Source organism: Hyperoodon ampullatus, assembly GCF_949752795.1.
Source record: "Hyperoodon ampullatus genome assembly, chromosome: 2".
In the NCBI taxonomy this organism is placed as follows: Eukaryota; Metazoa; Chordata; class Mammalia; order Artiodactyla; family Ziphiidae; genus Hyperoodon; species Hyperoodon ampullatus.
The window spans coordinates 82,452,322-82,470,795 of record NC_136915.1 but is presented as its reverse complement, the minus strand read 5'-3'; the positions used below and the strand labels follow the sequence as shown (position 1 = coordinate 82,470,795).

Sequence of the window (18,474 nt, the reverse complement as noted above, 5' to 3'; positions counted from 1 at the left end):
GGTGAAGGGTAGATTAAGAGGTACAAACCTCCAGTTATAAAATAAAGAAGCCATAGAGATGTAAAGTACAGCATGAGGAATATGTTCAATAATATTGTAATAACTTTGTATGGGGACAGATGGTTAATAGACTTATTGTGGTGATCATTCCATAACGTATGGAAATGTCAAATCACCATGTAGTACAACTGAAACTAATATAATACTATATGTCAACTATATTTCAATTAAAGAAAGATTTTGGAAGTCATTACAATAAAATAACTAATTCTATGAGTGAATTTTAAAATGTATTCTTATTTTAAAATTATAATAAAAATAGTACTTAATATTAATAAAATTATAACAATATTATGATGGTGATATAGCTTATTATTTATTACAACTCACTCTAAGCTAATAAAAATATCTCTGCATTAAATACTTAATGCTGCCATCTAAAAAAAGCCATTTTTCCCCTTTAAAAGAAGATAGGTTATGAATGTTATACCCCACACTATTATGTGAGCAGACTTTCTTTAAAATATCACATTTCTGTAGAGCTTATATGTACAATAGCTAGACAAGCTTTTTAAACGAATGCTGAATTCCTGAATTCTGATCATTAGCACACATAAAAATATCAAACATTCTCTGTGAAAACACAGTGACCTCTAGTGGATTAGATAAACTGACATAATTCTTGCCCCTAAGAATTTAGAAATTAAGGTAACACTGACGCATCCAGATATGAAAAATACTGACATGGTTATTATATACAGACAAGTATTATACATAAATAAGGGCTATAGTTACACTATGTACAATGTGACAATTGTATATTTATAGATTACTCACGGGTTACTTCCAATCAAGAGGAATATGACAAAAGAATCCTAGCCTTGTTCAGAATCTATCACTAGCTTAAGAAATACACTTAATCTTTCTGAGCTTTTTGATAATAAGGTTGGATTAAATTTTCTCTGAGGACCCTTTCAGTTCTTTCATTATGATCCTCTCTTTAATTCATCTTGTACACCAATGCCAGACTAAATTCTATTCAAAAACACTTGATATCTCCCCAGCAATTGAGGATATACCAAACTTAGCTTGGCTCCTTGATACGTATCATTATTTTCTATTTGTTTCCCAAACATATCCCTTATTTCAAGTGAGCCAATGTTCTCACTATCTACTTCCAATACCAACCTATTCCTATGAGTTTATTTTCTCACCTCTGCTTACAGTTTTTCATTATGCAGTGTTTTATCCTCACTAACTTACATTACAGGTCCCCATTAGAATAAGTACAAACTTGTTTCACTCATGTGTATTTGTTTTGTCATCCCAATGAGATTTAAATTTAAACTCACAGGTTGGTTTTTACACATGTGCAGGGTAGTAAGAGCATGCTATACACTTTAAATGTAAATTAAATTGATTAGTTTAGGGAAACCAAGGTAATTTTCATCTTTCTAAGTGAGGTAAGAAAGGGCATATAGATACGGTAGAATTTCAAGAACCACAAATATAAAATGACAGAGCTTCATGTTTTGGGAAAAAGTGGGCATTCTGAAGAGAGCATGGTAAGATTTTGGGAAAAGGTTAGAGGGAAGAACTGTTTTAAATTAGCTGAAGGAAGTACCAATAACTATATCTGAAGAAAACAGAGATGACAGCAAAGGTGCTTTGATAAATGGTTTTGAAGCAGATATGAGTATGGGCTAAATGAGAGAGCTAACTTCAAGAAGTAGAGATCTCTGGAAGCAAAGTTAAGAACAACTCAAGGAAACACCGGTCTTAACACTGGGAAATGGAATATGTCACCGTCATTAGGACTGAGGAGGTAATGGGCAGCGCTGGTGAAAGAAATATTAAGGAAAGAGAAAAAGTGATAGTTAGAAAGGTGCTTGTAGCTTCCCAGTCACTTTGGACAATGCTACAATCTTTTATCCTCCAAACAAGAAAGTTGGATAGGCTGGTAAAGAAATGATGAGCAATTTAGTCTCCATTATGTTGAATTCAATTAACAAAGGCCATACTGTAGTATATTTTACATATTCTGAACCACACAGAATTGGAGCAGCAGGCAAAGGTGTCTGCAAACAAAGGTACTGTCATCAGTAAAATTAATGCTAGTTGAACATACAGTAGTGTCATGTTACTTGTGTATCAAATAAGACTTTAAGTTTATTTAGCATAGATCCTATTTTACCCCAAATAACACTGCCTTGTGTTGTTATAATATTCTCTATCAAACATGAATTACTTGAGACATTATCTCATTAATTTAAGCCTTTGTTTGGAATTTCTAGACAATACACAGTTCAGTTACATAACAATAATTTTTGTTACTTTTTAAATATTTTATAATTTTCCCCTCAGTAATAAATTTTTTCAAATTCACCAACTAATAAAATGTTATAAATGTTTAAACATTTCTCAAAAGGCAAAATCCCAGGAATGTTTATGAACTTTTTTGCTAAAAATGACTCTTTAAATTGGCTTTCTTTAAATTTATATTGTACCGATTTTTAATACAGATTAAATGAATTAGTAACCTGAACTTTTTAACTTTAGTATATAGTTTCCTAACAACAAAGTGAGTTCAGCTGGATCCCAAAATCCAGTCAGTACCTTCTGAAAAAATTTATAATTTTTATCTCAGGATTATATTAATAGAATTAATAGAAATAACCATCAAAATAGGAAGCAAAGTTCAGATTTTGTGCTTAAAGCTAAAACAGCAAACACATAACATTTGTATGTATTAATTTTCTGATTTTAAGTGTAAAATCCTCAAAAGCTCTGCTTGAAATATAACCATTTCCCCACAATTAAAATGTGTACAGTAAATGCATTCCAAAGAAAACTATACCTACTTTTTGCATATCTCAAAAAATAGAAAGAAATTATTAGAATTTATGAACAAATGTATACATAATGATTTAAATTACCTTTCTTCTTCTCGAACCCACACTGGAGTTTTAGGAATTTGTGCTTCAAAAAATTTAGATGCTTTATAACAAAAATTGCTGCAAAAACACTGAAAAGAACATTTTAAAACTAGCAAATTATTTTTTTCTTATTGTGAAATACAACTTATGTACAGAAGAGAATATAAAACATAAATATGTAGTTCACAGAAAAAAACGAAAACCCATGAATCTACCACCCAAGGTTAAGGAGTAAGATTTAGTACCTTTGAAGGCTTCTATGTATCCCTCCCCGATGGTATCACTCTCCACATTCCCCAGAGGTAACCACTATTATAAATTTTGTGCTATTCATTCTTTTGCTTTTTTTTAGTGTTGCTGCTTACATACATATCCTATAAAATATATCATTCGGTTTTGCCTATTTTTAAACTTTGTCTAAATGGAATCATACTGTTATGTATTCTTCTGTTCCACATTATGTCTTTAAGACTCATTTGTGTAGCTATAGCTTATTCATTTACACTGTGTATTATATTCCATTGCCTAAGTATACTGCCTTTTAGTTACTATTTAAGGACAGTTGAGTTTGTAATTTTTTGTTATCATTACAATGTTACTATGAACCCTTTTTTAATAACAATTTTTTAAATTAAAAAATTGTGGTATAATACACAAAATTTACCATCTTAAGCATTTTTAAGTATATAGTTTAGTGGCATTAAGTACCTTCTTACTGTTTTACAACCATCACCATCATCCAGCTCCAGAACTCTTTTCATCTTGCAAAACTGAAACTCCACACCCATTAAACCATAACTCCCCATTTCCACCTCCTCTGACAAAAACCATTCTACTTTCTGTCTCTATAAATTTGACTACTCTAATTACCTCATATAAGTAGAACCATATAATATTTTTCTTTTTGTGCTGGCTTATCTCACACTTAGGATAACGTCTTCAAAGTACATTCAGTTGTAGCTTGTGTCAGAATTTCCTTCCTTTTTAAGGTCAAATAATTATTCCATTCTATGTATGTACCATATTTTGTTTATCCTACTAGGAACATTTATACACATATATACTTGTGCATATGGACAAGGATTTATACCAAAGAATAGAAAGAATGGTCACAAAGAATATGTAAATTTGACTTTGCCAAACAGTTGCTCAAAAAGGTTGTACCAATTTTTATTTGACTAGCAGTATACAGAGTTACTAATGCTGTCAGATTTTTATAATTTTGCTGATTTGGGGACTGTAAAAATGTAACTCAATGTGTTTTCATTTGCTATTTTCCTGCTTACTGATAAGGCTGAGCATCTTTTCATATATTCATTAGCCATTCAAGTTCCTTCTGTAAAATTTTTTTAATTAAGTCTTTGTCTTTTTCTTATAGATGACGTACTCTGGTTAGGAAACTATGGTTAGTTACATGTGAGAAATATAACTCCTTCTGATTTGTAGCCTATCTTTCCATTCTCTCTCTCTCTTTTTTTTTTTTTTTTTGCAGTATGTGGGCCTCTCTCACTGTTGTTGCCTCTCCAGTTGCTGAGCACAGGCTCCGGACGCGCAGGCTCGACGGCCATGGCTCATGGGCCTAGCTGCTCCACGGCATGTGGGATCTTCCTGGACCGGGACACGAACCCGTGTCCCCTGCATCGGCAGGCGGACTCTCAACCACTGCGCCACCAGGGAAGCCCTTCACTCTCTTTTTAAAGAAACTTCTAATGAGTAAATGTTTTCTATTTTAATGTAAAAAAATGTATCAATTTTTCCTCTATGGTCTATAATTTTCTATCTTATTTAAGAAATTCTCTCTAGCCCAAGTTTATAAAGATATTCTCTCATACTGTCTTTGAAAAGGTATCTCTTTTACCTTTAGGTCCTTAATCTACCTAAAATTTATCTTTGTATGTACGTTGAAATAGGTGTCAGTTTTCATTATTTCCGTATGGATAACTAATCATGCCAGTACAATTTATTTAAAAACATCCATCCTTTCTCCACTGATCTAAAATACTCCTGATGTCATATGTCCAGTGTCCACATAAGTAGTGAGTCTGTTTCTGGCTCTCTACTCTGTCCTATGATTCACTCGCCTAAATTTGTGCCAATATGCACTTTTAATTTTTAAAAGTTCACATATTAAGTAAAGTGTAAGCAAAGAGGTTTTTTTTAACACCTTGAATGAAATATTTATAAATGAAAAACTTTTAACATGGCTATTTTCTAAAAGGCAAGATTTTAAACAGATATTTTTAGAATTCCATTTAGTATAATATTAAAAATTAACTGCCACATTGAAAATAGCCTTTAAACTTACCTTTCTTTCAGTAATATCATAGACTTTATTGGTTTTAGTAGAAATTTTATATTTCTGTTTTGGTACCTAAAGAAAAGAACATATAGCTTACAAAAGAATTCAAATAATAAACATGAACTTTACAGTTAACAAGAGTAAGTAATCTACATATCATATCTTTGGCTAACCCACATCATTAGTTCATGACCTCAGTTTCATTTATTGTTCTTTCTACACAGTATTTTGCTAAATATAAAAATTAAAAGTCTACATGTTAAAAAAAAGTAGTTACTTACAATTCCTAGCTTCTTCCGACATAAGGGATAGCCGCAGAGTTTGATAATAGAACGCTCATCCACGACATCACTATAGTGAGCAGGTGTGATGAACTTCCCCTATAAAGAAATGAGAGGGGCATTTCCCCCACCAGATTATTGGAAAAGTTTATTTATCAGCTCTTTAAGCCTTACCGATCTCATCTGAAAACACAGGGATCATAACAGTACCTATCTCATAGGTTTGATGTTAGAATTAAAGAGAAAATAAAGGAAAAGTACTCAAAAAAGTGCTTCTTGACACATACTAAGTACTCAGAAAATGTTAGCTATTATTAAAAAAAAAAAAAACCCACAAAGCCCAAAAAATTTCTGCCATGGTAGACTATGCATCCTTGTAGATTATACAATTCATGAAAGGAGGAAGAAGTGATGCTACAGTGACTGCTATACCAAAGGAAAATATTAATAGTATATTTTATTTTTAAAAAGTATTACTTGGGACTTCCCTGGTGGTGCAGTGGTTAAGAATCTGCCTGCCAATGCAGGGGACACCAGTTCGAGCCCTGGCCCAGGAAGATCCCACATGCCATGGAGCAACTAAGCCCACGAGCCACAACTACTGAAGCCCGTGCGCCTAGAGCCCGTGCTCCGCAACAAGAGAAGCCAGCACACCATAACGAAGAGCAGCCCCCCGCTCGCTGCAACTAGAGAAAGCCCGTGTGCAGCAACAAAGACCCAACGCAGCCAAAAACAATTAAATAATTTTAAAAAGTATTACTCAAAAATAAACCAAATAAAATAATAAGATATAATTTTACCTATTTCTTAAAGCACAATCTCAAAGTATACTAAAGGTGTCATTTTGACTCCTGAACAAATTTTTGTGCAAAATCTTCTATCTCCTGAAAAAGCTGTACAGAACAGTGAGGTGATAGTTATAAGCTAACGCCAGATATTTTCCTTTGACATTTTCATGTTCAAATAATCTCAGTTCTTGAGACAAACCAACATTTCTGGTCTGTCTTTGTCTTTAAAGTCATCAAGTATGGAGATTCTGATGCAGTTACCTGTATGAATTTAAATATTGTCAGATTTATATTCCTCTTGTTTAGGAAAATTTCTAAGCCACACTAAGAATTATTTCTGCAATAAAAGTTCTGAGCTTTAATTTTCCATTTCTTTTTTCTCTTAAGGATTATGAGGATATAACAAACATTTCCATTCAAGTTTTTAATGCAATAAGCCATTAACGAAAAAAAAAGTTTTTTAATGCAGATGGTAATTCTCTTGTTATGTGTTAAACTATAAATGGTCTATATTTCAGGTTTTTAAAATATCAAAATTAATGAAATTACATTAACAAAAATAATGATCTTCCATTACTAAAATAGGATAACATACAGAATATGAAAAGTGACATGGGGATCAGCAGTGCAAAGCAATGAAAATCAGGTGAGATTAGCAGACTGGTTAAAAGAACTAGCACAAAGGGGTAAAATATGCATGTTATCTCTCTTTAGTGCATTTTAAAGTCACTATAAAACAAGGAATGCATAATAGTTGATAATTTTTAAATGCATAAATTCTATAGCATGTAGCTGACAATAGATTCAAAGATTTCAATAATGCAAAGAAGTTTCACATTACACATATTTAAAGATCTTATACAACAAAAGTAATAATTTATCAACACATACACACTCCCTTAGGAATTCTTCTGTAATATTCTCTTCTAAAAGCTGTTCAACAATACGTAGAGCTTTTCTCTCAAACTCAATCTTCTTTCTGACAACTGCTTCTAGTTCGGCTTTCCTAAAATTAAAAAAATATGTATTTTTAATTTAAAGGTTATTCTACTTGTAAGTTTTAGCATAGCTAATTTTCTATATTTTAAAATACAACACTAACGACTTACTATTTTGCTATTTAAGTTAAATGTATATTTTTAAATGCTGTTTCTTTTGATCCAATACTTTTCAAAAAGGAAACAAGCTACTTGTTACACTGCACACATCGATGTCTGCCATAACAACAGGATTATTTGACTTCCAGAGCTCAGAGGACAAGGAAGAACTTAGGGTCTCCTACAGAAAAGAAAATGAGGGGAAATCTTTTTGCCAGTTAGATTTTATACTCTATCACTCCTGTGTGTACCTAAAAATGGAGGTTTTCCCCCTGAAATCGTTAGAAATCAGAAGTGACTGGAGAGGTAAAAGAGGATTTCGGCTGTTCTTTTTTTTTTTTTTTTTGCGGTACGCGGGCCTCTCACTGTTGTGGCCTCTCCCGTTGCGGAGCACAGGCTCTGGACACGCAGGCTCAGCGGCCATGGCTCACGGGCCCAGCCGCTCCACGGCATGTGGGATCTTCCCGGACCGGGGCACGAACCCGTATCCCCTGCATCGGCAGGCGGACTCTCAACCACTGCGCCACCAGGGAAGCCCTCGGCTGTTCTTATAAGTAAAAATTTCTTTGTGCTAATTCTCAAAAGTTAAGTAGTGGCTGGCCCAGTTTGACAGGACAGAGTCATATTTGCAAAGAAGTATTTACTTACTTTTGTTGTAAAGTCTTATTAAATAACTATATTGATATGAGTATATAGTTTAGGAAAGCAACAATCTTCCTAGGAGGGCTGGACCTTATCCTGGCACCAGTGGGACTCTGTCAGCCTTTGCTGGCCCCATGAATGCACATCATGAATATAAAAGCAGAGGCTATCTGATCAAACAATGGCCCTAGGACAGTGGTTCTCAAGTCTAGCTGCACTTTAGGATCATCTGATGAGATTTTTTTAAAAGACACCATGCTTAGGTCCCACTGCAGGCTAATTAAATCACAATCTTTGAGGACGGGGCCTGGTTACTGGTGTTTTCTTAAGTGTTCCAGATAATCTTAGCGTGTAACAGGGCTGAGAACCACTGCCATGGGACCAAAGATACCAACTATCTTGGTGACTTATTTGCTCCTTTCCTGCACTAGTTTCTACTTGCCTACCAGAACAACCTTTGCTGCCCTCTTGGACATTGACTAGGCTCTCACACCTGGATCTAGAATGTACTCACCTTTTCTCCCTTCCTTCACTGACTTCCAAGACTTTAGACTAGTTCCTGGCCTGGAGCAATATGTCTTACAAAAACAATTTGGAGAAATGACACAAGATTGCCAGTTGGGGACAAATAGGGACATTAAAACAAGAAGAAACTTGCAATTAACACCTGTTCTCCCACCATTTCATAAAGACCAATCTTATGTCAAATATGTAAAAAAGACATGGACAGAGATTAAAAGACAGTTCTTTGTACTGAATATATATATTCAGCTTTATGACAAACATTATTTTATTTTTCTCATTTTGCTGCCTACCACTAAAAGCTATGTCATATACTAAGATCAGAACAGAATGTACATTAGGAGTTGCTAACTTAAGCGGTTAATCACCTCAACCTGCAGGAACAGCCGCACTCCTCTTAACTGATGGATACCTACAGCTGTTTCCCATGGATAGCCCTGTCTCACTGCTGCCCTCTAACCCAAATGACAGGTAGTGTGGTGTACGGCAGTGGTTCTCAAACTTTTTGGTTTCAGTGCTCCTTTATACTCTTAGCTTTCGCTTATATAGATATTACACCTGTTGATATTTACCATACTAGGATTAAAGGTGAGAAAAATTTCAAGCATTCATTTATTAATTCATTTAATAGGAATGCACCCATTACATGTTAACATATTTTTTTAAATAAATTTATTTATTATTTATTTTTGGCTGCACTGGGCCTTTGTTGCTGTGCGCGGGCTTTCTCTAGTTGCCGCGAGCGAGGGCTACTGTTCGTTACGGTGCATGGGCTTCTCATTGCAGTGGTTTCTCTTGTTGCGGGGCGTGGGCTCTAGGTGCACGGGCTTCTGTAGTTGTGGCACATGGGCTTAGTAGTTGTGGCTTGCAGGCTCTAGAGCGCAGGCTCAGTAGTTGTGGTGCACGGGCTTAGTTGCTCTGCGGCATGTGAAATCTTCCCGGACCAGGGCTCGAACCCGTGTCCCCTGCATTGGCAGGTGGGTTCTTAACCACTGAGCCACCAGGGAAGTGCTTAACATATTTTTAAATGAAAAATTTATTGTGAAGAGAGGAATTGTTTTATATTTTTGCAAAGCTCTTTAATTTCTGGTTTAATACTATTCACCTGGATTGAATGTAGAAGTATTTTTCAGCTGGAATAAATTTATGAAGGATCACTCCTTTCAACAACTAGTTGGCTACCCCAAGGATTTTTAATTGTTTCATCATCCTGGGTGATCTACTCAAAATACATTTCAGCTTATCTATATTCTTCAAATCACAGTGCTTAGAATAAAATATAATCTCCTCAAGCTTATGGCCAGATCCATGTTGAAGAGAGTTGCAAATTACATTGTTATCATTATTAACTAAACTTTACTTTTGTATTTGGTTGGCCAAAAGGTTTGTTGGGTTTTTTCCATAAGATGGCTCTAGTACCACTTAGTTGTTTTTAACTTCATTCAGAAGAATTTTGTTAGACTGTATGTGACAGCTGTCATATCAGCGTACATTAAAAAAAAAACTTATCAAAATTGGTGAATTTTTGTGTAGCCATTCTAACATTGAAGATGGAAGAAAAAAGCAACATTTTTGGCATATTATGCTTTATTATTTCAAGAGAGGTAAAAACACAACTGAAATGCAAAGAAAAAGATTTGTGCAGTGTACAGAGAAGGTGCTGGGACTGATCAAACATGTCAAAAATGGTTTAAGAAGTTTCGTGCTAGAGATTTCTCACTGGATGATGCTCCACAGGTGGGTGGACCAGTTGAAGCTGACAGCAATCAAATCGAAACAATAATTGAGAACAATCAACATTATACCACAAGGGAGATAGAAGATACACTCAAAATATCCAAATCAAGCCTTGAAAATCATTTGCACCAGCTTGGTTACGTGAATTGCTTTGATGTTTGGGTTCCACATACGTTAAGTGAAAAAAACCTTCTTGACCAGAACTTCCCTGGTGGCGCAGTGGTTAAGAATCCACCTGCCAATGCAGGGGACACACGTTCGAGCCCTTGGTCCGGGAAGATCCCACATGCTGTGCAGCAACTAAGCCTGTGCACCACAACTACTGAGCCTGTGCTCTACAGCCCGCAAGCCACAACTATTGAAGCCTGTGCGCCGAGAGGCCATGCTCCACAACAAGAGAAGCCACTGTAATGAGCAGCCCATGCACCGCAGCGAAGAGTAGCCTTTGCTCACCACAATAAGAGAAAGGCCACGTGCAGCAATGAAGACCCAACACAGCCAAAAAAAAAAAAAAAAAACCCTTCAAAACAACAATAAAAAAACCTTCTTGACTGTATTTCCGCATGAGATTCTCAACTGAAACGTAATGAAAACATTCTGTGTTTAAAACAAACTGTGATGGGCAATGAAAAGTGGATACTGTACAACAGTGTGGAATGGAAGAGATCATGGGACAAGTGAAATGAAACCACCACCAACCATATCAAAGGCCGGTGTTCAGCCAAAGAAGGTGATGTTGTGTGTATGGGGGGATTGGAAGGGAGTCATCTATTATGAGCTCCTTCCAGAAAACCAATTAATTCCAACAAGTACTGCTCCCAATTAGACCAACTGAAAGCAGCATTTGACGAAAAGCGTCCGGAATTAGCCAACAGAAAACTCATCATCTTTCATCAGGATAACACAAGACAGCATGTTTCTTTGATGACCAGGCAAAAACTGTTACAGCTTGGCTGGGAAGTTCTGATACATCCACCCAATTCACCAGACATTGCACCTTTGGATTTCCATTTATTTCGGTCTTTACAAAATTCTCTTAATGGAAAAAATTTCAATTCCCTGGAAGACGTAAAAGATACCTGGAACAGTTCTTTGCTCAAAAAGATAAAAAGTTTTGGTAAGATGGAATTATGAAGTTGCCTAAAAAATGGCAGAAGGTAGTGGAACAAAAGGGTGAATACGATGTTCAATAAAGTTCTTGGTGAAAATGAAAAATGTGTCTTTTATTTTTACTTAAAAAACTGAAGGCACTTTTTGGCCCACCCAATAATATTTCCTAAAGCCAAGTCACTATAATCATGCTGCTCCACAGGAGAATACTCTTCAAAACAGATCTCAAATTTATCTGATTTCTCCACTCCCAAATGATCACTATCCCTAATATCTTACAACTTTTAAAACTTAAATTCTACTACTTTATTAAAGTTTTCCCATTTGCACTTAGAAAATCTGAATTTCTCACCATGGCCTACCAGGTACTGTTTGAATGGAACCCACCTCTAACCTTTTCCTATGCTGCTTTCTTCCTTTGCTCAGAATGCTGCATACCACCCTCAGCATCTCTCCTTTTTTTTAAATGACTAAGCTTTTTCTTGTCACACATATTGCCACTTCTGGCTGGAGGTCTCGCCTCACTACTCTTGGTTTGGTAAATGCCTACTTAGCCTTCAGGTTTTAGTTTAATTATTACTTTCTTGGAGAAGCCTTTCCCTGAAAACCTACCACCCTTCCTGCCAACCTCCAGCTTTACTGGACCCTGTTTTCAGTTCCTTCATCAGTTTTTCCTTTATAGCACTTATTGTAATTTGTAATTATGTATTTATTTGTGATAATTTAATTGGTATTTCTCTGTTCCACTAGACAGGAACTGTGTGTATTCTGTTCAAAATCATATCCTCAGGGCCTCTAAAACCATACAACTTTCAGAAGAGAAAAGAGTCAGAATACTCTTTGACATAAAACTCAGCAATATTTTTTTGTATCTGTCTCCTAAGGCTAAGGAAGCAAAAGCAAAAATAAACAAATGGGACCTAATTAAACTTAAAAGCTTAAACAGCAAAGGAAGCCATCCACAAAACAAAAAGACAACCTACTGAATGGGAGAAAATATTTGCAAATGATATGACCAATAAGGGGTTAATACCCAAAATATATAAACATCTGATACAACTCAATATAAAAACAAAAAAACAACCCAATTAAAAAATGGTCAGAAGACCTGAATAGACATTTTCCCAAGGATATATACATGGCCAACAGGAACATGAAAAACTGCTCAACACTTCTAATCATCAGAGAAATGCAAATCAAAACCACAATGAGCTATCACCTCACACCTATCAGAATGGCTATCATCAAAAAGTCTACAAATAACAAATTGTTGGCGAGGATGTGGAGAAAAGGGATCCCTCTTATACTGTTGGTGGGAATGTAAATTGGTACAGCCACTATGGAAAACAGTACAGAGGTTCCCTAAAAACTGAAACTAGAACTATCATATGATCCAGCAACTCCACTCCTGGGTATATATCTGAAGAAAATTACAGCACTAGTTTGAAAAGATACATGCCCCCCAATGTTCATAGCAGCATTATTTACAATAGCCAAGATACAGAAGCAACCTAAGTATCTATCAACAGATGAATGGATAAAGAAGATGTGGTTTATACACACCATGGAATACAACTCAGCCATAAAAAAGAATGAAATTCTGCAATTTGCAACAATGTGGATGTACCCAGAGGGTATCATGCTTAGTGAAGTAAGTCATACAGAGAAAGACAAATATTATATAAGATCACTTATATAGAGGACAAACTAGTGGTTACCAGTGGGGAGACAGCAGCGGGAGGGGCAAGACTGGGGTACGGGAATTGAGATATACAAACTATGTATAAAATAAATAAGCAACAAGAAGGTATTGTACAGTACAGGGAAATTTAGCTATTATTTTGTAATAACTTTACATGGAGTGTAATCTACAAAAATATTTACTCTCTATGTTGTACATCTGAAACTAATATTATAAATCAACTATAGTTCAATTTAAAAAATTTTAAAAATCATATCCTCAGGGCCTAACACAAACCTGGCATGTCTTACATTCAGTAAATAATTTTTGAAAGAATGAGTAAATTAAGGCCAAAGCCAATACTTGATAAAATGATACCTTATAGATATGTATACTTTAATCATCCTCATAGACTACATCTATTTTAAAAACCTTTTTGACAGGCGATAAATCCTTTTTAGGAGATGCCTATAAACAGTACAGGACAACTTTTTGCTGAAAATATGGACGTGATGTAAACAAACAACAACAACAAAAAAAAAGGTTTCTTGGAGTCTCTGGCATATAATGCAAAAAAAGGAGACTATGTGAAGAGATGAAAAAAAAAGTACCTGGTTAATTCAGGAATGTTTATTCCCATTGACATCTTTCTACAGATACTCATACCTTCACCAGCAATCTAAAAGTGTCCATTGGACTTTCTTAAGGCGTGGAGTAGGGAAAATAACAATCTACGTGAGAATTTATCATACTTCCCAGATCTTCCCCTTCTTTCAAAATAATTTTCTCTGAGGTAGCACCCATTATTGTTTTTAAAAATGGTTCAATTAGTATGTGATTAACAGATAAGTGAAAGCAGCTGTGTGAGTAGTTCTCATACCTTTTAGAAGCGTCTTCTTGTTTCAAGGCACTTGTCTGCTTAGTACCTACAATTAAAAGAAACAAAAAACAGGTCAAGTCTACACAAACACACCAGGTTACAGGACAGATTCTTGCCCAAATGAACTGTAGACCATCTTTTCTTCTTTTCCACACATCTCACTTCCAATCCTGTGTGAAAATCAAATGAAATGGTAAGGGAATCCAACTTGGTTTTGCAAACTAATTATTTTTCTTGGCTAAAATGTATCTCTCTCAGGATTGAATTTTTTCTTGTATCACAGTTGCATAACTAAGCACTCCTGAAAGTCCGAGATCTGGGTACTTCTAGGGGCAACCACTCTCCGTCCCCCTAAATGTTTGCTCCAGGGTAAAGGGGTCTGACACCTCAGAAAACCAGGGCACCAAAGCAGCAGCATATCTGGAAGAAGAACCAGTGCCTGAGTCGAGGTCAGCTGCACTCGGCCTACCGACGCTGCCCTGGTCACTTGCCCACTCTGGCGACCCCAGCTGCAGGCTCCCAGGACCTCTACTGCTCATTCCCTCAGACCGTGGAGCACAGCCCATTCTGGGGGAAATCTCGGAACACTAGTGTAAAGAGATGGGGGTCTGGCCGAAGGTCTTTCCCAGAAGGCCAGAGTTCGGCGGTGGGAATCTCTCGGCCTTCTCTGCCCCGAAGACCTCCTCCCCTGGGGCAACCTTTCGGGAGCGCCCCGCACGCCTCAGTCTGGAATTCTGTCGGGGACCAGTTCTCAGTTCCAAACGTAGGAACAGTCCCTTCTTCCTACCTGCGACGTTTCGGGAGGCGCGAGGAGCCCGGGCCTTGCGGCCGGCAGAGCACTTGCCGACCCAGTCGGCCATGGGGAGCATCGTCGGCGACGGAACCGGCCCTGGGGCCCTTCCCCCAAGACTCCGCCTCCCGTCGCGTTGCGCGGGGCGGGGCCGGCTGGGGCGGGGCGGGGCCGGGTAAACGGCCTGCTCTGCCGGAGGAGGAGGAGGAGCAGGAGGAGAAGGAGCGGGGCGAGAGGTCAGGCGGGTAAGTGGGTGTACCGGGGGTCCCGGGCGGCCGGGACTCGCGGTGGACGGTGAGTCTCAGAGAACCCGGCGCCGCGGGCAGACCGCCCCCGCGAGGTCTGGGGCCCGAAGGCCGACGCAGGCAGGAACCGGGAGAAATGGCTTCCCTTGGATGCCTCCTGCACGCGCGCTGGGGTTTTATCCGCCCTGGAGCGCGCTGCTGTGAGGATACTGCCGACCCCCGCCCCTCCTGCGGGGCGTGGAACGGGCCTTCCCTCCGGGGTAAATGATGGCCTGTGGGAACGCAACGGTGTTGTCCTGAGGGCGGCCTGTTGCCTTGTCTCCGTGCGATACAGTGATTTCACTAGCTCGATTGATTATATTGGGGGGACTACATCTCGTACAAATGCCCCGGTCACACTTGCGGTGGAGGACATCTCAACTTTAACCCCCTCCGGGTGAGCTGTGTTGCACTCCATTTTCTGTCAATTGGGACGTTAAAAAATAAAAAATTCCCTGATGATTAGAACTGATTTCAGGCCCACCTTTTGGAGAAAAAAAGACTGCCTTTTTAAGCCCTTGTAGTCCATATTTGCGCTGCTTCTTGGGAGTGCACTAGAGGATTTTTTTTTCCTTGAGTTTATCTTTCAAAATTATGCTCCAAGGAAACTTAAAAGATGAAACAGGAGGCTTTTCTTTTTTTAAATTTTCTTAGGCTAACATACTAACTTTCAGTAAAACCATTTCAGCTTTAAAACTTTCCATTTTCTTTATTGTATCTATTAATAATCAGAATGAAACAACTTATTAATATTTCAATATAGTATTACTGATAGTTAACAGTTTGTCTTATGTTAGTACATTTCAGCATCAAAACTAGGAAAAATAAGAAGGAATGGCTGTGGAGGAACTTCATTCCATAATAAAGAGATGTGTAAGTAATTTTTTCTTTTTCTTTTTATGAAGTTAAATAATCTTTCAAAATATGGGCAGAGCACATTTTACTTTTAATTACATCTGCGGTCACTCAAATTGTTAATCTTCTTTAATCCTTGCTTTTTTTTGACCTATGAATGAATAGCATGAAGGCAAGAAGACAGATTGGAGTATGTCACTTGGAGAAATAATCTTTATAATTTTAGTACTGATCCTTCTCATAGATTTCTTTGGTACAGTGGATTTCAAGATGATTTATTAAAGTATTTTTAGGCTAATCCTAATTTTCATATATATGCTTATGTGCACCTTATCTAGAATTTAAACATTTCTTTTTTTAGAGAGAGATAAAATAAGTCAAGTAGTTATTGAATTTCCATTTGCCTAAAATTACTGTTTTTTTTTGTTTATTTTGTTTTTGCCAGCAAATCCTAGAAGAGCAAGACTTTAAAGAGGAAGATTTTGGCCTGTTTCAGTTAGCAGGCCAAAGATGCATAGATGAAGGGCACATAGATCAGCTGTTAGAAATTATTCAAAATGAAAAGAATAAGGTAAGTATAATCTTTGTATGTACTTTTCAGTCTTTACTAGGAAGAGAATAGCTACATGGTGCTATTATTCATCCTTTTTTTTTTTCAGCAAACATTTAAGAATCAACTTAATTTCCACAGTAGAAAACTGTGGAAAATAAAAAGGAATTAGGACTAATTATATACTTTCAGGTGCTTACAGTCTGGTGGAAGAGATAAACATGTAAAGAACTAGGAATAAGGAGGCAGAATAAACAGATACTTTACATCTGTTAACTCATTTAGCTTCTCCAGAATAAGTGTTATAGTTGAAATATAAGTAAAATGCTTTAGAGGAGTGGGGATTACTTCTGGTTTAGAGATCAAAGTGGTATTTGAATTAGCAATTTACATTGAGAAATATAAGTATCAGGCAGGCTACATATTCATTTTTGGTCATCAGCACATTCTTTTCCTTCAGCCAGGTGTATATGGGAAACCAAATATTAAGTAAGATCATATTTTGGGAGAGCTGGATGACCTTACTGGCCAATATCATCCAGCTACAATTGTCTGAGAAATAATTCTGCACAATGAGAAAGGATGTTTTTGGGATCAGGAACAGCTGGGACACAGTGTTGACAACACTGCCTAATTTTGTGTCTTTGAACCCCTCCCCCATCCCCACCCCTCTTATATAAGGGAAGATCATCTTCTTTCCAGGAACATAATCATTCTTCATTTATAGTCCTATTTATTTATACAGAAGTTTTCTTTGTGGGGACTTCCCTGGCGGTCCCGTGGTTAAGACTCTGCGCTTCCACTGCAGGGGGCGCAGGTTTGATCCCTGCTCAGGGAACTCAGATCCGGCATGGTATGCAGCATGGCCAAAAAAAATTTTTTTTTCTTTCTTTGTTGATATCACAGTCTAGTCATGCTGGCCTAGGATTATATCCAGGGCACCTTGATTGTATTTAGGAGATTACTAAAACTTTTAAATCATACATTGTTATAGAATCTCTTACTAGTTCAAAGGTCTTATCCCTTTTTATTTATAATTTTTTAAAATAAAAATTAGCACATTTTATTTAGTACATTTGTTTTTGATATGTGTTTATAATACCTTTGTAGCCCCAAATAAAATAAATTTAATGCTTTCTTTAACTCCTTGGTTTTTCCCAATTGCATTCTCAGAGGATTATCTTTGAGAGTACCTTACTTTTAGCTAATAATAAAATTAATAAAAGCTAATAATATTTATTGAGATCTACTGTGTGCCAGGTGCTGTCTTAGGTGCTTTACATCTTTTAACTCACTTAGTCTCTCCTGAATCCCATGAGATAGGATTTTCTAGATAAGGAAAGAGTCACTGAATGATAAGTGATTTGCACAAAAGTATCAGCTTTTATGTGGCATCGGGCATTCAGACCTGTGCAGCCTGTTTCCAGAGCTCTTAACGATTCTGCTCTGCCTCTGGTTAGCACAGTGTAGCACTTGCAAGGACGTTTTAGAGTAGAAGAGAGAGGACTGATTGTGAGGGTGAGAGAGAGTGAGGTGACAAAGATGATGGGGTTTCTAGCCTCTGAGAAGACAATACATCCTGAACAGAAACAGGCAACTTGAGGAGAGGAAGTTCCCTGGTAGAGGACAAATAAGTTGGCATTGTTTGGCAACGTTGCGTTTAAGATGCAGCAGGCAATCGAAAAGTAATGTTCAGAGCTCAGTAGAGAAATACAAGATTAAGGTGTAGATTTGTGTGTCACTCTTAGAGATTAGGTGATTGTGATAGACTTAAGCATAGTGAGGGTTAGCCGTCATAGCTTGAGGATCACCTTTGTAATGTGGTCTTCTAAATTCAAAGGTTCAGATATTGATAAGACAGAGTTTAAAACTGCACCTTAGTTTACTTGCAGGTGACACAATCAATATTGATCAAGATTTACTATTAATCTGCTTTGTGTAAAAAAGTTTTTTTTAAAGTCACAGGAATGGTAGTTTGTCCTAAGACACTACAGTGCAGGGGTTTTCAACGTCAGCACTGTT

General features: G+C 37.0%; 2 protein-coding genes across 2 annotated transcripts in view; one reads left to right on the top strand and one right to left on the bottom strand.

Moving 5' to 3' along the window:
- RPAP2 (RNA polymerase II associated protein 2) overlaps nucleotides 1-14,833 on the bottom strand; it is a gene marked incomplete at its 5' end in the record, with an annotated part of 83,014 nt that extends 68,181 nt beyond the window's left edge. Inside the window, 6 exons of the mRNA XM_079698084.1 lie at nucleotides 2,937-3,025; nucleotides 5,242-5,307; nucleotides 5,517-5,615; nucleotides 7,196-7,310; nucleotides 13,974-14,019; nucleotides 14,761-14,833. Coding sequence (XP_079554210.1) covers nucleotides 2,937-3,025; nucleotides 5,242-5,307; nucleotides 5,517-5,615; nucleotides 7,196-7,310; nucleotides 13,974-14,019; nucleotides 14,761-14,833 — 488 coding nt within the window. The remainder of the gene's footprint in view (nucleotides 1-2,936; nucleotides 3,026-5,241; nucleotides 5,308-5,516; nucleotides 5,616-7,195; nucleotides 7,311-13,973; nucleotides 14,020-14,760) is intronic.
- A 103-nt stretch (nucleotides 14,834-14,936) lies between these two features.
- Nucleotides 14,937-18,474, top strand: part of GLMN (glomulin, FKBP associated protein) — a 44,434-nt gene continuing 40,896 nt past the window's right edge. The window contains exons 1-3 of the mRNA XM_079697024.1: nucleotides 14,937-15,008; nucleotides 15,845-15,920; nucleotides 16,348-16,473. Of these exons, the coding sequence (XP_079553150.1) occupies nucleotides 15,882-15,920; nucleotides 16,348-16,473 (165 nt within the window). The 5' untranslated portion in view covers nucleotides 14,937-15,008; nucleotides 15,845-15,881. The remainder of the gene's footprint in view (nucleotides 15,009-15,844; nucleotides 15,921-16,347; nucleotides 16,474-18,474) is intronic.